The sequence below is a fragment of the Pseudophryne corroboree genome, chromosome 1, assembly GCF_028390025.1.
Source record: "Pseudophryne corroboree isolate aPseCor3 chromosome 1, aPseCor3.hap2, whole genome shotgun sequence".
Lineage (NCBI taxonomy): Eukaryota > Metazoa > Chordata > Amphibia > Anura > Myobatrachidae > Pseudophryne > Pseudophryne corroboree.
The window spans coordinates 653,336,414-653,363,593 of record NC_086444.1 but is presented as its reverse complement, the minus strand read 5'-3'; the positions used below and the strand labels follow the sequence as shown (position 1 = coordinate 653,363,593).

Genomic DNA, 27,180 nt, shown 5'->3' with positions numbered 1-27,180 from the left:
TGTCTTTGAAAGGTTTGATAAATCTCCCCCATAAATAGGTGAGCCAATAATGTCACTACATCATTAATATTCAGCTAGAGCAGTATTAATTAACCTGTAGACAGTATGTGGTTTCTAAAAACATGGCACAACCTATCGTTTAGGGAGCCCCTTTCCTTTCAAACCCATTGTCTACTATCAAATAATATATAACATATTATTAAAGTATATATAACAGATAGTTTAAGCCCAAAATTCCATGTTCAGTATATATTGAACAATGATATAGGAACCCTATCTGCGTATGACTACAGATGTGTGAACTTGGGAATCCATTTTCTATTAAGCATTAATGGGAAATGTTAGAATAAAATAAACAAACAGCAGTTTATACATTTCTCATGACTGTTTGGCTTAGTGGAGGAAGGGTGCAAATAAAGGTGGGAATTCATTCTCAGCGGAAAGCACAAGAGAACCTACCTGCAGCATCTAACAACTCCTTGTCAATGCTCTCTGTCAGGAGACAGTACAATCCCTGAATTCCAGCAACCTTCTTGAGAAGCTCAGAACGTGGTACAGGATCATCAGAATCCCACTGCTCAATGTCACAACTGGTATGGGAGGTAAACCAACATGTTACTTAGCGGTAGGATTGCCACGTTTTGCCATAGCTAACACAGAACAGAAGGAGAAAAAAAAAGAATTGTAACTCAATGCAGTATGCTGTCGTTTGTTATTACCATTTTACCAGCCATAATACTATTTGTTTAAAGCTACATCAAAATAAAGTTTGGTTGAAGGGAAATATATGTAATTAGAGATACTTTAACATTATCAGCCAATTACTCAAAGTCTTAATTTATTCAAAGAAACACCATTAAACAAGTTAATCGTTTTAGTTGGATCTGCATTAAGCCGAGTAACAATACATATATACAGATAAACTGACAGTAGATGCAAAAATATAATAGTTTACGCTTATTTGCAATGGGTGGTCCCCAGTATGCCGAATGTCGGGATCCCGGCGCACAGTATACCGGCGCCGGAATCCCGACACCCGGCATACCGACATATATTCTCCCTCCTGGGGGGGTCCATGCACGCCACCGCGTTCGCAGCGTGGTGAGCGCAGCGAGCCCGCAAGGGGCTCCTTTGCGCTCGCCACAGTGTCGGTATGCCGGCGGTCGAGCTCCCGGCGCCGGTTTGCTGGTCGCCGGCATACCATACTACACCCATTTGCAATAGATAGGATTAATAAAGTTACATTTAAGTTTAGGTAATAGCCAACGTGTAGGATATGGATCTGTAGATGAAAATGGGTACAAGTGGACGCTAAAAGGGAAAGTAAGTGTATAATTAGTGGCCCACAGACAAGGCACAAAGAATGTGCTGTGGGAGTTTGGCAATGATACCTCTGTTTGCAGTGATTTACTAAGCCTTGAAGAGAAATAAAGTGGACGGAGATAAAGTACCAACCAGCTCCTGTTATTTTTCAAACCCAGCCTGTAACTTGGCAGTTAAGAGCTGATTGGCTGGTACTTTATCTCCATCCACTTAATCTCTCTCCAAGGCTTAGTACATAGGGGATCATTCCGAGTTGATCATAGCTGTGCTAAATTTATCACAGCTACAATCATCTTCCCTGACATGCGGGGGAATGCCCAGCACTGGGCTAGTCCGCCCCGCATGCCAGTGCCGCCCCCGCCCCCCCTCCCTGGCACAAATACAAAAGATTTGCACAGCTGCGATGCTTTTGTATTTCTAGAGTAACTCCCAGCCAGCGCAGCTACTGCGGCTGGCCGGGAGTTGTTTGTCGATGCTGCTGGCCGCAGCGGCTGCGTGAGACGTCACACAGCCGCCACAGCAGGCCCCTTCAACGGTCCGGACACGCCTGCGTTGGCCGGGCCGCGCCTCCTAAACGGCAGCTTAATGCCGCCATTCAGCCCCCTCCCGCCCAGCGACTGCCTCTGTCTCAGAGGCGATCGCTAGGCTGCAACAATAGCCATGCGCCGGCGCACTGCGGTGCAGGCGCATGCGCGGTTCCGACCCGAATGCTGCACTGCGACAAACCGCAGCGAGCGATCAGGTCAGAATGACCCCCATAGACCCTTATGGCTAGAGAGATGTTTTTCATAATAGCAGTAGTTTAGTGATCTGTGGCAGCAAATAAAGATTGGTGGAAAGGGAATATCAATGATGAAGGGCAGAACTATGAGGTAAGGTATATTCAATTTACCAAGGTATGAAGAAATTGTCACGATCCAGTGACACACGCAGGAGGAAGGGGGGGGGGGAATTCCTGAGTACCTAGAACCACTGCTGACTGACCACAGTCAGAGCCTCACCCCCTTGCAGCATAATGCCATGATTCACAAGTGTCATTGTGGCAGGGCATTATGACATGGTTTACAAGGTCCCACACCCTGCTGCCTCGAGTCTGTAGGTAAGTGTATGAGAAATATATATCTATACACACAACACATTAATATATAGCACCCCACCCCCTTGCAAGTTCTGTATTTGCCGCTGCATTCTGTTGCAGTACCTCTCTCCTACCAGTGGTGCTGCTCTCTTCTTTGGTGCTTCCAGTATATTCCGGTATCTGTGATACTGCCTGATTTAAACCAGCTCCACAGTAATCTCTGGTCAGCATACCTCCTAACTGTCTTGTTTCTAGTGGGACAGTCCTGCTATTCGGACACTGTCCCTCTCACGGGTCGCAGAGTCCCACATTTTGGGGGAGCCTGTGATCACTGCTGCACTGCAAAGCATCTAACAGTGCAAGGAAGGGAGCTGGAGGCAGCCCTGCTGATCAGGGAGCGCTGGACGCGCCCCCAAAATGACAAAATTAGGGGTAGTGGCACGAGACCCCTCCCCCTCTTCCTGAGGCCACAGACCCTTTTTTGGCCGCTGGTACGCAAGGTCCTACATCCCTCCATTCAGACATTGGGAGGTATGGGTCAGGGATCATGGGGTTAGACTCCTGGTCTCAGACTGGCTGTGTCAGGCTCCTGTACCCCACTTACCTTGCTGCATCTGATCCTGGAACTTCTGATCTCTCTGTGTTATCAACGGATGGCTCCCAGAGTCTTGCCAGCATACTTCAGCATTCACATTACCTTGCCAGCATTACCTCAGCATTCAGGTTATTTCAGCAATCCCCAGTGTTATCCACTTCATTACTGTTATTTGCACTAATTTTACCTTCATTCATAAGTGCAATTTTTGACATTACTATTATTTGCATTTCTGTTCACCTGTACAATCCAGGACAATGTCATTACTTGCATTTCTAATTTACCATGGATTCAGTAAACTTGCAGTATCAGTCTGCTCACTCTAGGTTTTGCACTATACCTTATGTGCAAATAAACTACTTTCTTCCTCACACAATTGTAGTGCTGTTACTACATCACACAATTGTAGTGCTGTTACTTCATCTACATACACAGAGAGGGGGGTTCCCCAGTGAACCGTAACAACAGCACATTGTGTAAAGTTGGCATAGTCAATAAATGAAAACCGCACAGACTGAACTAGCTGCTTCTTGGCCTATCTTTTTAGTGGGCAGCAGTGGCGGATTTCACCTTGGAACTGCGGGACTACAGCCTCCTCCCCAAAGTAAAAATTTGACACTGCCATGGAAGGGAGCTGGGCTATATTTTTGTATAATGATTATCACTGTGTGTAATGTTTTTTTTATGCTAGACTCATACGCTTATGTCTTGCAAATTTGTCTACGTTGTTTTTGCTTCAATAAAAAATAAAAAAAATAAAAAATCTGTCACTGCTCCCCCTATTCACCCGTGAGCACAATCCCTAGTGCAACACAGATGGTGTAATGACTAGCATTACATGTAATATTAGACTTAACACTTACAAATGGAGACAGAGTATCTGACGTAAAAGTGGTTGAAAACCTGGGATCCAGTGATCATCAAGCATGGACAGCATAAAGACAGAGACTGACTCATCCCAAACACCAAACAAAGATGTTAGATTTTAGTAGAGATGAGCGGGTTAGGTTGCCTGAGAACTGAACCCTACCGGACTTCACTGCCTGAGGCCAGATCCGAGCCCGACTCGGGTTTTCCCACCTGACTCGGAAACCAGAACGAGGCAAAACGTCATCATCCCACTGTCGCATTCTTGCGGGGTTTGGATTCCATATAAGGAGCCGCGCGTCGCTGCCATTTTCACTCCGGCATTGGAGAGTGTAGCAAGAGAACGTGTCTCCGTCCTCAGTGTCCTGGATCAGTACAGTGGTAGTGTCTTGTGCTGCATCAGTCCAGTCACAGTGGTGGTGTCCTCTGCTGCCATATGTCCAGTGCTGCTGTATAAGTCCAGTCCAGTGGTGCTGTGTTGTGCTGCATCAGTCCACTGGTGGTGTCTTGTGCTGCATTAGTCCACTCACAGTGGTGATGTCCTCTGTTGCCATATATCCAGTGCTGCTGTATAAGTCCAGTCCATTGCAGTGGTGCTGTGTTCTCCTGCATCAGTACAGTGGTGGTGTTCCTGTGCTACTGTATATGTCCAGTGGTACTGCCGTATATGTCCAGTGATACTGCCGTATAATATGTCCAGTGGTACTGCCATATAATTCCATTGATACTGCCGTATATGTCCAGTGGTACTGCCGTATAAATCCAGTGGTACTGACATATAAATCCAGTCCAGTGATACTGCCGTATATGTCCAGTGGTACTGCCGTATAAATTCAGTGGTATTGGCGTATAAATCCAGTCCAGTGATACTGCCATATATGTTCAGTGGTACTGCCATATAAATCCAGTGGTACTGGCGTATAAATCCAGTCCAGTGATACTGCTGTATATGTCCAGTGATACTGCGTATAAATCCAGTGGTACTGGCGTATAAATCCAGTCCAGTGATACTGCCGTATATGTCCAGTGATACTGCCGTATATGTCCAGTGGTACTGGCGTATAAATCCAGTCCAGTGATACTGCCATATATGTCCAGTGGTACTGGCGTATAAATCCAGTCCAGTGATACTGCGTTTATGTCCAGTGGTACTGGCGTATAAATCCAGTGGTACTGGCGTATAAATCCAGTCCAGTGATACTGCCGTATAATTCCAGTGGTACTGGCGTATAAATCAAGTGGTACTGCCGTATAATTCCAGTGATACTGCCGTATATGTCCAGTGATACCGCCATATAATTCCAGTGATACTGCCGTATACATACCCTGTTGCAAAGTGGATTACTGAGGCCATAACAACTATGCTGGTGTTAGACGTGCGTCCGGTATCCGCCATTAGTGCAGTGGGACTGCAGTGCCACTTCTAGATGGGCCAGGTGCTTGTGCCGCACAATTGCGTCGCTTAGCTTAGCCATCCAGCTACCTCATTGCACCTCTTTTACTTTTTGTACATGATGTGCTGTTTGGGGACTAGTTTTTTTTAAGTGCCATCCTGTCTGCCTCTGCAGTGCCACTCCTAGATGGGCCAGGTGTTTGTGCCGCAAACTTGTGTCGCTTAGCTTAGCCATCCAGCTACCTCATTGCACCTCTATTTCTTCTTTGCATCATGTGCTGTTTGGGGCCTATTTTTTAAATTTGTCATCCTGTCTGCCACTGCAGTGCCACTCCTAAATGGGCCAGGTGTTTGTGCCACCCACTTGTGTCGCTCAGCTTAGTCATACAGCCACCTCCGTGCAACCTTTTGGCCTAAAAACAATATTGTAAGGTGTGAGGTGTTCAGAATAGACTGGAAATGAGTGGAAATTAATTTTATTGAGGTTAATCATACCGTAGGATCAAAATTACCCCCAAATTCTGTGATTTTAGCTGTTTTTATGTTTTTTCAAAAATCATCCAGATCCAAAACCAAAACACGAAATGGTGGTTTTGGCAAAACCAATCCAGATCCAAAACACGAGCACGGAACCAGAACCAAAAGCAAAACACAAAACACGAAAAGTGCCCGCCGGACATCTCTAGATTTTAGGAAGGCTGATTTTGTAGGGATGGGAAAATGTGTAAGCGATTCTTTGGCAGAGTGGAGGAACTTGGAAGCAGTGCAGGAGAGGTGGGAAACATTAAAAAGTGCAATTTTGAAGGCAACAGACCTTTGTGTCAAAAGTGTTAGGAAAAACACAAGGAAAAGGAAGCCAGTGTGGTTTGCGAAAGAAGTATTGTGAAAGCAAAAAAGATGGCTTTTAGGAATATAAGCAGACATAAAATAATGAAGACAAAGAGATCTATTTTAAACAGAAGGAGACTAAGAAGGTAATCAGATGTACAAAGGCACAAGCTGAGGAGAATATGTCCCAGTCATTAGGTAAAGGAGGCAAAACCCTTTTAGGTATATAAGCGAAAGGAGAAAAACAAATGGCAGAATAATAAGACTAAAGACAGAGACTTAAGGGGGTGATTCGGAGTTGTTCGCTCGCTAGCTGCTTTTAGCAGCATTGCACACGCTAAGCCGCCGCCCTCTGGGAGTGTATCTTAGCTTAGCAGAATTGCGAACGAAAGATTAGCAGAATTGCGAATAGAAATTTCTTAGCAGTTTCTGAGTAGCTCGAGACTTACTCGTACACTGCGATCAGCTCAGCCCGTTTCGTTCCTGGTTTGACGTCCGAAACACGCCCAGCGTTCGGCCAGCCACTCCCCCGTTTCTCCAGACACTCCCGCGTTTTTCCCTGACACGCCTGCGTTTTTCCGCACACTCCCAGAAAACGGCCAGTTTCCGCCCAGAAACACCCACTTCCTGTCAATCACACTCCGATCACTTTAACAATGAAAATTCTTCGTTCGGACGTGAGTAAATCTACTAAGTTTTGTGTTAAACTACTAACCGCATGCGCACTGCGAACCATGCGCATGCGCATTTTGCCTTAATCGCTCCGTTGCGAAAATCGGCAACAAGCGAACAACTCGGAATGACCCCCTAGGAGTCTTGTTGAGGAAGACAATGTAATTGCAGATCATCTTAATAATTATTTTTGCTCATTATTCACCAGAGCCGGCCCTAGGCATATGTAAACTAGGCAAATGCCTACGGCATCTGGAATGTCTAGAGGCACAAGCAGATTCTGCTGATTAAAATGATATGCGGCATGCCTATATTCTGTGTGTGACTGCATCTATATCTGCATATGAAGTGCTACGTCACAGTGTAGTCCTGGATATTACTGTAACGTAGCATTTCATATGCAGATACAGCCATAGTCGCACACAAAATATAGGCATGCTAATTATTATTTTAATTGGCAGAAGCTGCTTGTGCGTCCTAGTCATATAGTAATGAAAATAAGAAGCATTTTCTGAAGAAAAAAAAAGGCGCCCAACATTAGCAGAGCTGGATGGGAGCTATATGGCATATTGAGGCAAGTGTATGAGGAAACATCTGTATCCAAGCAGAGGCAGAGGTCACAGTGTTAGCGGCCGTGTGTGGGTATGTTCGTTGTCAATAGTGCTCAGCATACGTGTAAGGGGCATTATGTGTGTCATGTGTATAAAGGCAGTAATAATGTGCGGCATACAGTATGTGTAAGGGGCACTGTGTGTGTCATTATGTGTATAATGGCATTAATAAAAGTTGTCATTATGTGTAAGGCGCATTATGTTTATAAGGACATTGATAATGTGTGTCATATGTGTAAGAGGCATTACTGTGTGGTATTACGTGTATAAAGGCATTACTAATGTGTGGCATTATGTGTATAAGGGGCTCTACTGTATGGCATAATGTATAGAAAGGGCACTACTATGTGGTCTAATCTGAATAGAGAGCAATATGGTGTCATGTGAATAAGGGGCACTATTGTGATTAGTAATGTATATACGTTAAAGTGGTACTACTGTGTGATGTAATGTGAAGAAGGGACACTATAGCATGATCTAATGTGAATAAAGTTGCACTACTGTGTAGCGTAATTTGATTTGGGGGTACTATTGTGTGGCCGTGCCCCTTCCCAAAAGAAGATGCCCCTTTTTGGGTTGCCTGCCGAATGTGCACACTGTTCCTATTTAAAATATAGGAGGTAGGAGCACCAAAATGAGGACTGCTATGACTGAGGGGTGATGGTGATGGGAAAGGGGTGCAGGGTCAGAGGCGGAACTAGCAGTGGTGCTAGGGAGCACCAGCCAAAATCTTGCCTAGGGCATCATATTGATTAGGGCCGGCTCTGGTATTCACTACTGAAAGAGAGGGAAAGGGGCCACAGTTAAGTTGCAGGGATATTCCGAAAAATGAACTAAGTACATTTACAGATACTAAAGATGGTTGAAACGGATAAGATCTTGGTTGCAGGATAGAAAATAGAGAGTTGTAGTAAATGGAGTGCATTCACAGGAGGGAAATGTTACCAGTGGAGCGTGTTGGGTATGCCGGCGGCCGGGATCCCGGCAGTCAGCATACCGATGCCAGGATCCCAGGCACCAGAATGCCAGCAGGGATGCAGATGCAATAAAGCCCCTTGTGGGCATGCTGCGCTCGCCAAGGGTTCTATTCCCCCTCTATGGGAGTCATGGACACCCATGAGTGGGAATAGCCCATTAGCCAGGATTCCGGCTGTTGGCATTGTCAATGGTCAGGATTTGTTATGAGCCTCGGCTGTGGCTCATTCCTGTTTTGCATTTTGGTTATGTATTTTATGTTATACTTCTGTTTATGTTCCCCGTGGGTGTCATGGGGTGTTCGGAGCTCACCCATAAGGAGAGGGTACTGTTATGAACCACAGGTAGTGGTTCATTCCTATTCTATGTTTATAGTGTCTTGCAGGCCAGGATTTCCCGTTGCTCTGGTTTGAGAAGACTCTTGTTTGCTGCCGGTGGTGAGTCTGTGTGATTGCAGCTTGTTCCCATGTGTTCAGCCTCACCTGTCTGTTGATTGCACCTCTCAGTTGTGCAGCAGGGCAGCTGCACAACATAATTAATTAAGACTCTCTGTTATATTCTGGCTCAGTGCAATTCACAGACGCTGGTGACATTTCCAGAGTTCCAGAGTTCTTGAGTTCTGAGCTAGTCCCTGCCAGTTCCTGAGCTCCTGTCTAGCAGTGTCTGTCTAGCTGCTTCGAGTGTCGGTTCCAGTGTCGGTTCCAGTGTCGGTTCCAGTGTCTGATCCCATCTCCTGCCGTGAAGCGTTCCTGTCCAGAAGTCCTGTGGCTTTGTCTGTGCCTGGTCGAGTATCTGGCTTCTTGGTGTCCACCGGTCTGTCGTTTGGGATTCTGCCTGTCCTCCGGTTCTGAGAGTCTGTGTCGGCTACATTGGGGGTTCCTGTCCGTTTGCCAGTATTGGTACCGGTTCCGTGAGTAGCGGCTTCGCCGCGTCCGTCGGCCTAGGCCGCAGTATTCTTTGGTTATATTTTGTTACTGGTGTTTTGCAGAGAGTTCTGCTTATGCTGTCACCGCCGGTACACAACAGTATTGTGTCGGCGAGTGGACAGCATTTCCTTTGTTGTTCTTTTCCTTTGGCGGCGTGCTGCACATATATTAAGTTTTAGGGTCGTTAGTAGCCCCTAGCCTTCTGTTTGCTTTAGTTAGAGGTCCCCTTGTTATTATCCTGTCTCGGTTCACGCCTTGTCTCACTCTAAGACCTGGGGGCATCGGAGTTGGGCAGACCTAATCCGCCCTTCAAACGCGGCTGCCGTGGGCCCAAGAAACCATAGTCACTCAGGCGTGAACTGACCACACGGGTGAAACAATGGAGGTAGGGTGCTAGGGGCTATTTCCAAACCACACCTTATTTCAGCGTCACATTCTGGTGCTCTGGACACACTACGCAACATCTCCCTTGTTCTGAGCACCAGGAACCTAACATTATCACCAGCCATACAACAAAAAAGAAATAAAGCTTTTTCTTTTTTGGCCCAGTCCAGTGTCTTGTCTAGAATCCAGTCCTGTCTAGAATTCAGTGTGCAGAATCCAGTCCTGTCAAGAATCCAGTCCTGTCTAGAACTCAGTGTGCAGAATCCAGTCCGGTGTTTAGAATCCAGTCCTGTCTAGAATTCAGTGTGCAGAATCCAGTCCGGTGTTTAGAATCCAGTCCTGTCTAGAATTCAGTGTGCAGAATCCAGTCCGGTGTTTAAAAATCCAGTCCAGTCTTGTCTTGTCTAGTTTAAAAATCCAGTCCAGTCTTGTCTTATCTAGAATCTTGTCTTAGAATCTTGTCTAAGAATCTTGTCTAAGAATCTTGTCTAAGAATCTTGTCTAGAATCTTGTCTTAGAATCGTGTCTAGAATCGTGTCTAGTCTTGTCTTGTCTAGTTTGAAATCCTCCTATGCCTACTATGCAAGCCCTGCAAGCATCTCTCTCAGCCCTGAACTCTGCTTTCAGTGCTTTGAAACCTGAGCGGCTGGAAGTTTTGCAGCAATCCTTAAAGCAACTGCAAAACCTTCTGACCAAAATTTTGCTTATTTTGCCAGAAGTAGTTGAGAATTCATTCTCTAAAGAGACTCTTGTTCACAGTATGGTGACAAGTGAATCCTCAGGTTTAATTAGAGAGAAAAAGTTTGAAAGTTTTCTGCGGCCCAGGCTCTCAGAAGAGGAGCGTCTGCATCGCAGAAACTTAGATTTATGCCTATATTGTGGGGGTTTAGGCCACTATCTGCAGACCTGTGAGTTGCGCAAGCCAAAGTGTGGCGACAAGTCCTGCCCTCTGGCCAAGTTTAGTCAGGATACAAGACCTACTCCTGTCTCTACTGTGGCAGAGGTACTTGTCACACAACCCACACTAAAAAGCACTCTGTCCTATAATTGGGGTCCTTGGGCTAGGGAGCCCCATTATAGATTCAGGAACCAAAGGAGAATGTTTCTCTCCTCTCTTGATTTTTCTGTTGAAGCAGAGTTGCAAACCCCTGGAGCGGTGCCCGATGCCCGGGGTCCTGGAGCGGTGGCCGATGCCCGGGGTCCTGGAGCGGTGCCCGATGCCAGGGTCCTGGAGCGGTGCCCGATGCCCAGGGTCCTGGAATGGTGCCCGATGCCCAGGGTCCTGGAGCGGTGCCCGATGCCCAGAGTCCTGGAGCGGTGCCCGATGCCCAGAGTCCTGGAGCAGTGCCCGATGCCCAGAGTCCTGGAGCGGTGCCCGATGCCCAGAGTCCTGGAGCGGTGCCCGATGCCCAGAGTCCTGGAGCGGTACCCGATGCCCAGAGTCCTGGAGCGGTACCCGATGCCCAGAGTCCTGGAGCGGTGCCCGATGCTCTAGGTTATAGAGGGACATCGACTATTATAGCTCAGGTGTCAATACCAGAAGGGGTCTCAGAAGCTGTTACCCCAGGTAGGGACTTGAAAAGCGCAACCCCATAAAGGGTATCTAAAACCATAGTTCTAGAAGGGAACTCGAGAAGCAAAACCCCAGAAGGGATCTTTGAAGTAATATCCCCAAGTGGGGTCTCGAGAGACGCAGCCCCAAAGAAGGGTCTAGAGGTCGCTTCCCCAGGAAAGAACTTAAGAGGCATAGCATTAGTGGAGGTTCTGAAGGTTAAAGCTTCAGCAAAAGTCCCGGAAGTCATAGTCCCGGGAGAAGTTTCGATAATTATCGACTCAGAGAGGGAGGCCGACGTCCCGGCCCCAGAAAGGGAGGCCGACGGCCCAGTCCCAGTAAAAGAATCCGAGGTGCTGACCCCAGCGGGGTTCCCGAAGGCCACTGCCCCAGCGGGGTTCCCGAAGGCCACTGCCCCAGCGGGGTTCCCGAAGGCCACTGCCCCAGCGGGGTTGCCGAAGGCCACTGCCCCAGCGGGGTTCCCGAAGGCCTCTGCCCCAGGTGGGGTTCAGAAAGTCACTACCCCGGGTGGGGTTCCGAGGGCCACTGCCCCAGGTGGGGTTCAGAAAGTCTCAGCCTCGAGTAAGGTCAATAGTGACCAGGTCCTAGCAAAGCACTCTAGTCAGTCAGATGGGAAGGAAGCAGATCCTGACTCTGTTGATATCTCAACATCTATAATCTTTGATGGGGACTTAGTCCAATTTCTGGCGCTTTACAAACACTCTTACACCATTTTGTTGTCTAGACCATTTCTGGGCATCACTTCAGAGAACCTTGTGCTCTATCTGATATATTCCTTTAGAGGAGAGCCTTTTGAGTGGGCGACCAGCCTAATGAAAGCTTAAGATCCCATTCTTCAGGATCCCCCAGCATTCAGTGATGCAGTTATTAAAAGATATGGTTCCAAAGAAATTGGTTCAGGTTCCTCTAGGTCACCCGTCTTATCTGCTGAGAGTTCACTGTATACTGTAAACTCGGCACAAGAGTCTCAGCCCGTTGTTTTGACTGCAGGATGTGCTTTTCTGTCTTCTTCTAATAGTAGTACTTTGCCTGAAAGTTCAGCTCCCAAGGTTAAGAAACCAATCTCTGATTTGAACCCAGCCTTGCTGGGAGGTACCATCAGTCCAGACAATGTTTGGGGAATTACTTTGGTCAGACCTCAAGAACTTTGTAAAAATAATAATAATAAGAAAAATAAATAATTATTGACTTTTTCCTTGTTAAAAAAAAAAAGAAAAAAAAAAGATTTTTTTTCCTTGCCTTGTGTCCAGTGGCCACCGTCAAGGGGGGGGGGGGGGGGGGGGGGGCACCGTTTCTGTTAGACCAGTGTGTCAGGTTTTTTTTTTGTATCCCTTGTTTTGGAAAGTCTGAATTTTGGGGTCCTTTGACCCCTCCTCAAGGGGGGGGGTACTGTTATGAGCCACGGCTGTGGCTCACTCCTGTTTTGCATTTTGGTTATGTATTTTATGTTATACTTCTGTTTATGTTCCCCGTGGGTGTCATGGGGTGTTCGGAGCTCACCCTTTGTCACGATCCGGGTATCTGGACGCCATTATTTGCCATTTAGATGTCTCCTGAGGCTGGCTCAGCATTCCAGGGCCGGATCTCACCTGTGTTGCTGATGTCCATGCTCTACATTTCCCTCCTGTCACTCTGAGACGCTGTCACAGCGGCATCACGTTTGGCTTCTCCAGCTCCTGTGTTTCCGGATTACTGATTGTCAGTGTGGCGTTTCATGTCTGCCGCGATCCCCGCTGTCATCCATGTGGTTCCATTGTGCAGGTTGCCAGTGGGACGTCTCCTGCCCTCCGCGGTCTGCGCCGCCATTACTGCCGAATCTCCACATGGTTTCTCAAACTAACTTTCCCTCCAAGTGCTAACATGGGCGCAGCCATGTTGGTTTCAATCACATGCCTCAGTTTCCACCAATCCGTTGCTTCTGGAATCTGCATAATTGCCCAGCCAATGCCTGCCTTGCTGCAGGTATAAGTATCCTGTGCCTGGGCCAGGAAGTCGTCAGTGCTTTGGTTGTCAAACCTTGTTTCCAGTCTCTCTCTCCTGTGGTTGTTTTTCCAGGTTTCCAGCTCCTGTCTCCAGCCTCCACTTAGAGACCCGCACCAGCTGACCACCTTACGGTGCAGCCTGACTCTGCAGTCCTCCGTGACTACTCCAGTTTCCAGCTACAGATCCATCTGCTTCCAGCAGTTAGCTTCCAGCAGCGATCAGCATTCCTTAAAGTGCCGGTGCTTTCCCAGCAGTTTTCCACAAACCACCGGTACCAGTATTTCTTTGTTCTCAAGCTTCATACTACCATTTGGCTGGTTCCATCCAGCATCCACTCCGTGTTAACACCTGACTGGTTCCAACCAGTACCCACAGCAGCTATTCCAACTACAGCGTACCAGTTTACAGTTAACATCAGCTGGCGTGTTCCTTGGTTATTCTCACTACTATGAACGGGCCTGGTAAGGACTTTCCATCTCAAGGACTTTAAGAACTGTACCTATTACTACCAGAGCCCTGTGGCCATTGCCAACCCGTAGTATCCAGGAACTGTGTTATACTTTATTGCTTATTGCATTATTCTTTTACCACTGCTGTGATACATGGAGTTATCTTAAATAAATCATTATTGACTTATACTCTGGTTGTCGTGGTCACGCCTTCGGGCAACCTTCTTACGTGTTACTTACATGTCCAGGGGTCTGATTCAACCTTCCAGGTTCCACTACATCTCAGCCCCTACAACTGAGGCTTCCTCCTGTCAGCCCAGGCCCTCAGTTGTGACACCCTTAAGGAGAGGGTACTGTTATGAACCACAGGTAGTGGTTCATTCCTATTCTTTGTTTATAGTTGTCTTGCAGGCCAGGATTTCCCGTTGCTCTGGTTTGAGAAAACTCTTGTTTGCTGCCGGTGGTGAGTCTGTGTGATTGCAGCTTGTTCCCATGTGTTCAGCCTCACCTGTCTGTTGATTGCCCTCTCAGTTGTGCAGCAGGGCAGCTGCACAACATAATTAATTAAGACTCTCTGTTATATTCTGGCTCAGTGCAATTCACAGACGCTGGTGATATTTCCAGAGTTACAGAGTTCTTGAGTTCTGAGCTAGTCCCTGCCAGTTCCTGAGCTCCTGTCTAGCAGTGTCTGTCTAGCTGCTTCGAGTGTCGGTTCCAGTGTCGGTTCCAGTGTCGGTTCCAGTGTCTGATCCCGTGTCCTGCCGTGAAGCATTCCTGTCCAGAAGTCCTGTGGCTTTGTCTGTGCCTGGTCGAGTATCTGGCTTCTTGGTGTCCACCGGTCTGTCGTTTGGGATTCTGCCTGTCCTCTGGTTCTGAGAGTCTGTGTCGGCTACATTGGGGGTTCCTGTCCGTTTGCCAGTATTGGTACCGGTTCCTTGAGTAGCGGCTTCGCCGCGTCCGTCGGCCTAGGCCGCAGTATTCTTTGGTTATATTTTATTACTGGTGTTTTGCAGAGAGTTCTGCTTATGCTGTCACCGCCGGTACACAACAGTATTGTGTCGGCGAGTGGACAGCATTTCCTTTGTTGTTCTTTTCCTTTGGCGGCGTGCCGCACATATATTTAGTTTTAGGGTCGTTAGTAGCCCCTAGCCTTCTGTTTGCTTTAGTTAGAGGTCCCCTTGTTATTATCCTGTCTCGGTTCACGCCTTGTCTCACTCTAAGACCTGGGGGCATCGGAGTTGGGCAGACCTAATCCGCCCTTCAAACGCGGCTGCCGTGGGCCCAAGAAACCATAGTCACTCAGGCGTGAACTGACCACACGGGTGAAACAATGGAGGTAGGGTGCTAGGGGCTATTTCCAAACCACATCTTATTTCAGCGTCACGTTCTGGTGCTCTGGACTCACTACGCAACATTTCCCTTGTTCTGAGCACCAGGAACCTAACAGGATTTTGGCATCGTTATCCTGACCGCCGGGATCCCGACTGCTGGCAATGTAACCGCATCGCAGTGGAGTACCCCAGGCATCTGTACTTGGAGCCGTGTGTATTTAATATCTTTATTGGTGACATTGCAAATAGCATTAAAGGGAAAGTATGCCTTGTTGCAGATGACACAAAGTTATGCAACAGGGTAGACACACCAGGAGGGGTAAAACAAATGATTGAGAATCTAGGTAGACTAGAGGAATGGTCAAGAGTGTGACAATTACAGTTTAATGCCCAAAAAATGCAAAATCATGAACTTGGGTCTCAAAAATGTAAAGGCTAAATATAGTATTAATGGCACTATACTGGAATCTACTGAGGAAAGGGAGCTAGTAGTCACTGTTTCAGGTTACTGCAGGTAAGCAATGCAACAAAGCAATGAGGTCGTGGGTCCGATTCCCATCATGTCCCTAAGTGTATTTTCTCCCCGAGCATGGATGCCGGAAGCATTCATCCAGGATCGTTCTTCTGGCCCATAACCTTTACAATCGATCAGATATTAAAGATGACTGTACTGAAAGCATTGAGTCTGGACCTTACGTGCTTTGGGAAGCGTTGAATGAAATTGATTTAGGGCCACCGGCTTGAGGAGGGAAATATGGAATGTCCTGGGAATCTTCAAAAATGGAGGCAACTTAAGTTTGTAGGTAACAGGGTTGACGACTTGCTCAATTTGGAAAGGCCCGATATATCAGGGCGCAAATTTCATTCTGGGAACCTTCAGTCTCAGATTTTTCATGGAGAGCCAAACTCGATCCCCTGGTTTGAGAGCCGCAACTGCTTTACGCTTTTTGTCAGCAATTTTTGTGTACCTGGCGGATTCTTTTAGAAGAGCCGTATGGATATTCTTCCAATTTCCGGAGAACTGTCGCAGAGTGAGATCAACAGCTGGTACTGATGAAGCTGGGAGTGGCTAGAATTCGGGGACTTTGGGATGGAACCCATAGTTGGCATGGAAAGGCGTGGACGAAGATGAAGAATGATACTGGTTGTTGTGATAAAATTCAGCCCACGGAAGTAGATAAGCCCAGTCGTCTTTTGAAGAGGATACGAAGGAATGCCTCCAAGTCCTGATTCAGCCTCTCAGTTTGCCCGTTCGTCTGGGGGTGTTAAGCGGTGGAGAACTTTAACTTGACTTAGAGGGTCGCACACAGACTTTGCTAGAATTTGGCCACAAATTGGACACCTATATCGGAGATTATCTCTACAGGCAGTTCATGAAGTCTACATATTTCCTAAATGAAATATTAGGAGCTGATGGAAGACTTGGGAGCTAATGGAAGACCAGATGGTATTGAATTTGTTAGACTTGGGGAGATCAGTAATAAAGTCCATTGACAAATGAGTCCACGGTCGATGGGGAATAGACAGAGGCATCAGTTGCCCAGCAGGCGACTGGCGAGATATTTTTTGCTGGGCACACTTACAGTAGGAGGCGATTAACTCCCATGGTGGAGAATGCCACTGGGTCAATTATGAGGTGCTTACCAGTGGTTTCAGACTCACTTTCTTGCTTCCAGGAGTGGGAAAGGGCAACAGCCTTACGGGTTTGAGACCCTGGTCAAAACGATAGCTTGAAATTGAACCTGGAAAAGAAGAGTGCCCATCTGGCTTGGCAAGGAGTGAGACACTGAGCAGCTTTCAGGTTTAAGAGGTTTTTATGATTGGTTAAAATGGTAATAGCGTGGGAGGCACCCTCGAGTATGTATCTCCATTCTTCAATAACAAGTTTTATAGCTAAAAGTACTTGTAGGCCAATGGTGTAATTGCCCTCCGCAGGAGAGAACTTTCAGGAGAAGTAACCACAAGGATGGAGGTGGCCATCCGCTGCTCACTGGGATACCACAGCCCCTACTCCAACAGATGATGCATTCACTTCCAAAGTGACGGGAAAGTTGCTATTTGGCTGTTTCAGGACTGGTGCAGAGATAAACTTTGGTTCAGAAGATGGAAAGCTTGAGTGGCCTCTTCTGACCATTTGGAAGGGTTGGCACCTTTCCAGGTGAGAGCCGTAATCAGTGCAACAATGGTGGAAAAACCTCAAATAAATCTTCGATAATAATTGGCGAAACCCAGGAATCTCTGAATGCCTTTCAGCAAGGAGGGTATTCCCGGATAGCCTGGAGTTTCTCTGGATCCATTTCCAGGCCAGAGCCAGAAACAATATTGGCCCTCATTCCGAGTTGATCACACGTAGCAACTTTTTACTGCTCATGTGATCAACTTGACGCTGCCTATGGGGGAGTGTATTTTAGCATAGCAGGGCTGCGATCGCTTGTGCAGCGCTGCTGAGCTTAAAAAGTTTCCTGCAGAACAAGACCAGGGTCAGACTTACTCACCCTGTGCGACGGATCCAGCGACGAAGGTCCCAGAATAGACGTCACAAATATGCCCTCCAAACACCTGGACATGCCTGCCTTGCCTCACCATGCCTGGAAAACGGTCAGTTGATACTCCCGAATGCCTCCCCCCTGTTGGTCTTCTTGCTATAGCCACTGTGATCACTTTTTCCACCGGCAGCATTGCTGTGTCGCCGGTCAACGACGCGCGTGCCCGATGCGGCCACTGCGCATGCGCAGTTCTGACCCATTCACACCGCTGTGACAAACTGCAGCATGCGAATGGGTCAGAATGACCCCCATAACCTAGAAATGGAATGGATTTGACTTCAAAAATGCACTTCTCTAACTTACAATAGAGATGATTGGCACGGAGACAGGCAGGACTTTCTTTACCCAGAAACAATGTTTCTCTAGGTCATTAGTGAAGATGAGGATGTCATCAAGATATACAACATGATGGTAGAGGATGTCACGGAAGATTTAATTGACGAAATGTTAAAACACGGCTGGAGCATTACTGAGTCCAAAAGGCATGACGAGGTACTCATAATGTTCATAGACGTTGGAAGCATTCATCCAGGATCGTTCTTCTGGCCCGTAACCTTTCCAATCGATGACCATACCAGATCGTGACAACCTTTTTGGGAGAGCTGTCCTTTTTGCGATTCTTCGGGGTTAGAATCACAGAGAATGGGAATTGTTATTTCCCTATTTCAGAGGATATTATAACCCTCAGACATGGGCCTTCAGATTCAGCCCAGACCATGCAGTCTTTAGAGGCCTTTATTGAGGCATTGGGTGTCCTTTATGATGACACCAACTGGGTCGCCTCTGCAGAGGCTCATTTACGTAACCTTAAAAAAGGCCGCAGCTCTGCAGAGGAGTACGGTATGGAATTCAGACGTTGGCCTGTCAACAGCGGATGGAATGACACCGCTTTATGCAGTCAATTTCGAATAGTCCTGAGTGAACAAATCAAGCTAGATTCAGTATCCTGTACCGGATTGCTTGGAGATTCTCAGCCAAATTAAGGAAAGGAGGAGGTTAGAGAGGGAATCAACCTTGTATACTCCTCGTGCCTCATCAGTGATGAAAGATACTGCGGAACCAATGCAGCTTTGGGTGTTTAGAATGTTTGTTGAAGAAAAACCTAGAAGACAGCCTAGGATTATGTTTTTATTGCAGGGCAAGGGACATCTAGCTCACAATTGTCCTAATAAATTGGGAAAAGACCAAGCCTAGTGGGCAAGGAAGAGGACCATATAAGTGAATGTTTAGGTTCTTCCAGCAATGTTGTTTTGATTCTGTCCTAGATCTCCTTCAAGTAACAGGTTACTAATGTGTATGCTTTTTTGGATAGTGGTACTGCCGTTTACTTCCTGGATATACTGTAGATTTTGCTAAATCTCTATATTCCAAGTAAAAATCAACAACCAATCTATCTATTATTCCAACTGCCTCCATTCTTGCAGGATTGACACAAGATCTCTTATCACAGTTCAAATCCTTGTAGGCACAGCCTCCTCCCAGCCTTTTGTTTGTTCCAGAACTTCTTAGGGGTTCTGTACTGACAAAGTTCCATTTCAGTAAAGTCTCTGGTTTTCCAGGAATTTCCAGGACTTCAGAATTACTGTCACGGTTAGTCTGGTGGCCGACGCTCATTCAGGATGTCAAAGAATTTGTTCAAGCATGTGAAGTCTGTGCCAAGAATAAAGTACCTAGAATGGTTCTCTCCAGACATTTATTGTCCTTGGCCATACCAAGGAAGCCGTGGTCTCATATCTCTATGGACTTTATTGTTGATCTGCCAGTTGCTGCTGGATGTAATGATGTAATACCATCTGGGTTGTATTGTACCGCTTCAGTAAGTTTACTCTTTTAATTCCCCTTTCTAAGCTACCAAGTGCCAAAGATCTAGCTTCACTGTTTATTCAGCACATCTTCAGATTGCATGGTTTACCCCTATATATGGTGTCTGATAGAGGCTCCCAATTCGTTGCCCAGTTTTGGAAGTCATTCTGTTCTTCTTTGGTTATCAGCCTTAGCTTATCCTCTAGATATCAGCCACACTCTAAAGGGGGGTACACACGGAGAGCTCTGTGTTTAAAATCTAAGCAATCTGACTAGATTGCTTAGATTTTAAGCACGGATCTGCAGTGTGTATGCCCCCCAGCGATAGCGATGCGCGGCCCCGCGCGTCACTATCGCTGGTGCTAGATTGAGCCTGCATGCAGGCTCAATCTAGCGGGTCGCTCACTTCAGCGCCGTGTGAAGTGAGCAGCCCCCCATCCATCGCCCCCCTCGCTCAGCACATGTGCTGAGCGGGGGGAGAGATGTGTGCTGAGCGGTCTTTGTTAAGATCGCTCAGCACACATCTCTCCCGTCAGTACCCCCCTTTATGGACAGGCGGAACGAGTGAATCAGTCACTGAAACATTATCTCAGTTGTAACATTTCAAAACTCCGTAACAACAGGGTGGAATATTTGAAAAACAAATGTACACACCTACGGCACTGCACACCGGAGCAGCAGAGATATTACCAAAATGTGTCACCAAACTCACATACAGACAGTGAAAAAAAGAAATGTAACAATCTCACTTGCACTTCATATTGTCCAATAGATTAATTTCTCTCCAGGAATTGTCCATATATAAAAAAGGGAAACATAAAAAACACAATAGTGTAATACTGTCAGAGACTTATTACAGGCTCCACGTGTGAACGTTGAATTAAATGGTGATTAAGTCCCATCCAAAAGATAGAGGTTCCCGAGTTCTGTTCTAGACACCAGGGATGTGCTGAATTATGAAGATTTTCACATGTATGCTTACTTCAACAAAGATCGTACTATGCACATAAAGGTTTTTCTTCTCCCGGATGATAGAGTTAGTAAATCTCATCCACCCCGTATGTATGTAATATATAATTACAAAAATAGACCCAATTGTGATAAAAGCCAATAAGAACAAAATGTATTTAATTAAAAAACACAGGGTATGGGTGAAAACATTATGCTTCTGCAGTCCTGGATTCACATTGACCTTTCAGTCTGGTCTAAAGACTCCTGCCCTCTGTATCTCCTGTTTCATTCAAGTATTGTCTTCAGTGCTGTATTCAAATCCTGCCAGTAACACTGCTGTTACCTTGGCCTGTTATCTGCAAAACTCTACAGCTCTTGTCTAGCTGCATGTGTTGCTGCATTTGCACTGCATCTACTTCAGCCTGATTCCTGCGGTCAGCAGGTTACTTGTGTAAGCCTTTACTACCAGTCACGTGTGGTGAGGTCAGTGGCTGGGGAGGCACTGTATGAGTCACAACCCCCCTTTTTTATATATATATATATATATATATATATATATATGAAAATATATATATATATCTGGGGTTCCCCATACTTAACCATATCCAGCACCAGACTGAACCAGCCGGGGGGGTAATGCCATAGCAGGAAGAACACTCAGTGTGGGGTCCCCCTGCCATCACATTAAACACTCCCAAACCAGTCAGCCCAGCACTGGAATTCCTTGGAAAGTGGGGACCCCAGACAAAATAAATGGGGTGCCCCCTCCCGAGCAACAACCAGCACTGGGCTTGCCCCGCACCCTTGGTGGCGGTGGGTGCAGGATTCATGTTATAATATTGTTCTTTACAGGCGGCCTACAGGTCCCAGCAAGCGGTTCCAATTAAATCTAACTCTCTCTGCACATGTTATATCTGCCCCACCTGCAGTGCACATGGTTTTGCCCAACTGCTAACAAATTTGCTGCTGCGATCAACTCTGAATATTACCCCCTTTGGGAAAAGGACTGCTGTTATAGGCGAAGACCTTTGTAGCATGGATCTAAGGCTGTTACGCAGTTTCTCTGGTTTACTATAACAGTCAAGCATGTTTCTTGTGTCGACCACTGGTAGGTGTCAAATAAATCAGTTGCTATTACTGTGATTTCAGACCTGGGTAGAGGCAATGCATCACTATCAGTGAGAAGCAATGCAGCTATTATATACCACTGGAAGTGACCTGTCCAAGGCAGGGCCAGTTCTAGCCCTTTTTGCGACCCGGTCGGGAAATAGGGGCGTGGCTTCATACAGGGGGCGTGGTCAGTTACGCCCCCTGTACAGTAGAGTAGCGCCGCTGAAATGCTGTGCGGTGCGCGATGACGTCATCGCGCACCGCACAGCAAAGGTCCTCTCCTCGAAGGGAAACTAGATGCATAGCATCTAGTTCTCTTCACAGCGGGACCAGCAGGGGACACAGCGGGTAGCGGGGGGCACAGCAGTAGCGGATCTTGCCATGGTGCGGCACCCTCCGGAAGGCGGCGCCTCGGGCAAAAGTCCTGCTTGCCCGTGGCAAAATCCGCTACTGGTCCAAGGCTTACAGTCATTAGGTCGACAGTCATTAGGTCGACATGGTCAATAAGTCGACATAAACAAGGTCGACATGGAAAAAGGTCAACATGAGTTTTTCACTTTTTTTAACTTTTTCATAATTTACGATCCACGTGGACTACAATTGGGAACGGTAACATGTGCTGAGCGCAGCGGGATTGGTGTAAGGGCACCTTGCCCGAAGTATGGCGAGTGAAGCGAGCCATGCGTTGAGACACAATGCACTAATTGGGGTTCCCTGACACTTTCCGAAGAAAACGACACCAGAAAAAGTAAAAAAAATCATGTCGACCTTTTCCCACGTCGACCTTGTTCATGTCGATATATTGACCATGTCGACCAAGTCACCCTGTCGACCTAATGCATGTCGACCAATAGTGGTTGACCTAATGACTGTCAACCTAAATCTTTGTCGACCTAATGACCCATACCCTTACACAATTGCAGTGTACTCGACTATTTCACATATTACAAACATTCCAAGCAATACAGACAGAGCATAAACTAATTAATAAATAACCACAGCTTTCACCTAAATAACATAGGAGGTCATTCCGAGTTGTTCGCTCGCAAGCGGATTTTAGCAGATTTGCTCATGCTAAGCCGCCGCCTACTGGGAGTGAATCTTAGCATCTTAAAATTGCGAACGATGTATTCGCAATATTGCGATTACACACCTCGTAGCAGTTTCTGAGTAGCTCCAGACTTACTCTGCATCTGCGATCATTTCAGTGCTTGTCGTTCCTGGTTTGACGTCACAAACACACCCAGCATTCGCCCAGACACTCCTCCGTTTCTCCGGCCACTCCTGCGTTTTTTCCGGAAACGGTAGCGTTTTTTCCCACACGCCCATTAAACGGCCTGTTTCCGCCCAGTAACACCCATTTCCTGTCAATCACATTACGATCGCCAGAACGATGAAAAAGCTGTGAGTAAAATTACTAAGTGCATAGCAAATTTACTTGGCGCAGTCGCAGTGCGAACATTGCGCATGCGCATTATGCGGAAAATCGCTGCGATGCGAAGATTTTTACCGAGCGAACAACTCGGAATGAGGGCCCTAGTGCTCTAGTTACAGCTGTCTGAACTCCACTAGAGGTTACAAAACGGCTGACAAAGGACTCACAGTGCAAAGATATTTCTCTGCTCTTCTGAATGCTCATCGATTGTTATTGGCCACTATTCTTTTGCTGATGGGCAAAACTATTTTACCGACAGTAATACAGGAAGGACAATTAGTGGCCTACTCATTACTGGGGAACTAACATGTGCCGATCAGCTGTGGAAGCGAATACACTGCCTGATGAGTGTAAAAAATCTAATTTATTCAAATATATTCATTCAGTACACACCGTACAGTTACCTGAGCGATCGGCTGATATCAGGCTAATCTTCCAGATAATTATATAATGTGTGCTCAAAATTAGACAGCAGCAAGCAGTGTACATTTATAGATATAATTATGTTTATGTGATTATTTCATACTTGCCTACTCTCCTGGAATGCTCCCGAAAATCAGGTGGCGCTCCCGAACCCCCGGAAGAGTGGGCAAGTCTACTGGCCTGCCTCCACCTGTCACATCCTCCCGCAGCCAAGGGGTGCCAATGATATCATCATGGCCCCGCCCCCTTGCCTCACAATGCCTGTAATCTCGGCATCGGGTCCGCGATGATGGGAATTTGTGGACACGCACCCGCCCTGCCCCTTCCCAGCAGCACTCGTGGCCTCACCTCCAGTGTGCTTCACCATGCCCCCCGCCTTTCCGAGATGGCTGCCTCCTCCTAGAGGGGGCAGCAACAATATCGGCAAGTATGGATTATTTCATAGTTGCCTACCCTCCCGCATTCTGCAGGAGACTCCCTGAAATAGTAGCAATCTCCCTGACTCCCTGATTCATCCAGCAATCTTCCTGATTGCACTTTACCCCCATTAAGTAGCTTCTACATTCTTGCGGAGGGGGGGGGGGGAGGAGAAATCAGAGCTACATACATTAAAATGGTCTCATCAGTGCCATTTTCCTGCATTGGTTATAGTAAGGCACAATGATCTGTATAGCTACATGAATTTTAATTAAGGTTTCTCGTGGCCGCTAACAGTATATGGAAGCTCTTGTAAGACACAATACACAAAAAAATCCTCAAAAATATCAGTCTCTTTTCTTCTACAAGTAAATCTTACTAACTTTGGGGCTCATTTACATTTGGATGTCAGTCATTATTATGACACGCCTCCCAGATGTAGCCGTACACGTCTGCGCTGATAGGTGTTACTTTCACAATCTCCCTGGAATGCTTTTTCAAAAGTAGGCAAGTATGCTTTAAGTTTATATATTTCATATATTTCATTCTCCCACTTTCCAATCTACTCATTAGAAAGCACCACAGAGTTTCTCCTTTGCAAAGTAGGAGACATCTTCCAATTTCCTCTACAGCTACACATGGTAGGTAATTCATTTAAAACTACATGCATGAAATTACATCTATTTTTCTCTTCTTTTACAAACTCAGAAAGTTGAAAAGTTTTCATAAGGATTACTCCAGTCCACTGCCATAGCTATCATAAGATGCAGGCATTTGCCCATTCACAAAAGATTGCATATTACTTTGCTAGGCTGCATGGCAAACTAGGGATAAGCAATGCAAAAAAAAGTAAAAAAAAAAAAGGTGATGTCTATTTCTGCAACATACACTCCTTGCAGCATGCACTTACAGTAGTTATAAAAAACTTGGATCAGGAAAGCAGGTGACTAGGATCACACTTAGCAATTTTACTAATAGAATCCTTGGAATATTAAATGTTCCCTCACCTTCCAGATTGCTGGAGAATTTTAATACCTTCTGGTGGAATGCTTCTTGTGACATATATTTTTGGTAAGTGTTTTCCTGCAGCCTTCATTGCTTGTGATCTGCAGCAGGTGTGAAGGTGTGCAACTGTAGTCCTGAGCAGAACTTGCAAAGAATGAGAAGTCCACATCGCACGCAGGATGATATTAGCACAAGTCTAGAGGACTTTGGATCTGACTTGTGCCAGCTGAGCAAGCTTTGGGTTTTGTGTAAACAGTGAATGTGGGAGGAAATTCAATTTTGTAGCCAATAAAAATTGTCCATGTCCCGCATACACCCATGGGCTTTTTTTCAGAGCTGGTAGATGATTAATCGATTATCATAGACAGGTCTGTTACATTACTTATGTGTTCTGCCAACCATGTGGGGTAGTAGACAACCAGCCATGACCTCAGAACTCATGATAATTGCATTTTTGTGTTATGCATAAGAAAGTTGCACTTATTCCAATATTGAAACACCAATGCAATACAAAGGTCTATAACACAAAATGCTAACCCTTTGTTGCCCATTCTTCACTGTCATGGTGATCACTTAATTAAGAAATTTGTAGATTAACAACTGGAGAATGTCTGGAAATCAGATACCATTAACACTGCTGTATTACAAAAAAAATTGCTTTAAATGCTATTAGATTTAATAAAAAATATGATTGCAAAAATGAACTATACATTAATGTAAATTACCACGTGCATTTACTATTGTTGGGACGATGGCACTGCCCTTTCCCTGCAAATTAATAGAAACACCACGTGCATTTAATATTGTTGGGGCGATGGCACTGCCCTTTCCCTGCAAATTAATAGAAACACCACGTGCATTTACTATTGTTGGGCCGGTGGTACTGCCCTTTCCCTGCGAATTAATAGAAGCAAAGTGACAGCTACCGTTATCATTCACCTCTGTTCTCTGAGCAAAAAATAACTGACTTCTTGCATTAATCAACTAATATACAGCATATTCAGGCTCTGAATCACTGAAGGGTCACTGCTCACTTCAATTTGCAAGAGCCATTCCAAAGGACACATGTTATCACTACCCCCCACAAGAAATTTACTTCAAAGGCCTCTCACACTGAGATCTTTCACACCTACACAACAGGAATTGGATTCTAACACCTCTCCACAAGCCTGCTTTTGACTAAATCAGCAACAGAAAAAGCAGTTATTTTATTTACAGTATCACTTGTTTCAAATATACCCATTGTATTAAGGAGCAGCAATAGGTTACAGCAACAACGATTATAGCGATTACAACCTAAGATGGCGCCGCAGATGGCTGCCTCGGAGCTACGCAGCTCAGCCAAAATACCTGTTTCCCCTTGTTTTTCCTTGCCCTTGTCTACCCCACCGGTGACCAAATACAGCAGGGAAGCCCTCCTTAGTTGGAGCGCTCCCGAGGTGCTTACCACACGTTCGGGCCCGTCGGCGGGCAGATCAGCGGCCCTTGCAGCCCTCGCTGCCCTTGCTGCCTGTTAGGGTCTCCTGCCCTGTGCTGCCACGTCGTCATGGCAACCGGGGGACAAGGGCTAGTGGAGTAACCTGAGCGCAGCTGATACTCCGGTTCGGGTCTTTTGCTGTGCAGTGGTTATAGGCTCTGTGCACGGCAGGGGATCCGGTGCTGGTTTTTGTGCTCACAGTCTGTGAGGTCTGAGTGGGGCGTGGACAGCACCTGCTTTATAAGGCCTCTTTTCAGGGTAAGCAGATCCTGCGAATCTTTGTTGGTTAGTCAGTTCATGAAAGTTAGCCAGTACTGTGTAGCTTTGTATTTGTTTGTTGCTTACTGCAAATAGGCCTGGGGATTTGGTATTACACTCTGCCAATCCAGACCTAGCAGTAAGACTGGAGTCAGTCGTTTAGCTTGCTGGGGTTCTGTACTACTCTGTGAACTTAGCAAGTTTGCGGCTGTATTCTAAGACTTGCCTGTCTAATCCTGTCTCACTGTGCTAGGTGTCAGGGGTCAGTTTAGTGGCAGTAAGCTAAAACCTGTGCACTGCAAGTGAGAATCAGGATTGTGGAGACTCTCCTTGTGTCTATCATTCCATCTCTGACCAAGGAGTTTACTGCCACACCCGTTGGTAACCCTTTAGGGTTTTGCTGTTGCCCTTAGCAACAGCATTTCGGGTTCTCTACGTATTAAAACACAACATCTTGCTTTTTCCATCTGTGCAGTTCTAATACAAGGGAGATACCCAGTTCCTTAGCCTCTGGGCTTCTCTGTTCACTTTGTGTGTATTTTGTTACCCTATCACCTTCTGTGTACATTATGTCATATTCCCCAGTTTGTCTGTGAGTCCATTTGTTTTGCATAACAGTTCAAACACCAGTACATTCCTGCAGACACTGGAGTGCATAACAGTTCTGACACCAGTACTTTCCTGCAGGCACTGGTGTGCATAACACTGCCCTGTGTGGCAAGGATGCAGACGTTGTGGACACCGAAGTGGATGACCGAGCGGCCGCG

General features: G+C 46.4%; 1 protein-coding gene across 1 annotated transcript in view; it reads right to left on the bottom strand.

The window, feature by feature from the left end:
* LOC134931900 (glyoxylate reductase/hydroxypyruvate reductase-like) overlaps positions 1–24,880 on the bottom strand; it is a 110,609-nt gene extending 85,729 nt beyond the window's left edge. Inside the window, exons 1-2 of the mRNA XM_063925789.1 lie at positions 24,681–24,880; positions 460–590 (exon numbers count right to left, since the gene is read on the bottom strand). Of these exons, the coding sequence (XP_063781859.1) occupies positions 460–590; positions 24,681–24,847 (298 nt within the window). The 5' untranslated portion in view covers positions 24,848–24,880. The remainder of the gene's footprint in view (positions 1–459; positions 591–24,680) is intronic.
* Between the last annotated feature and the right edge of the window lie 2,300 nt (positions 24,881–27,180).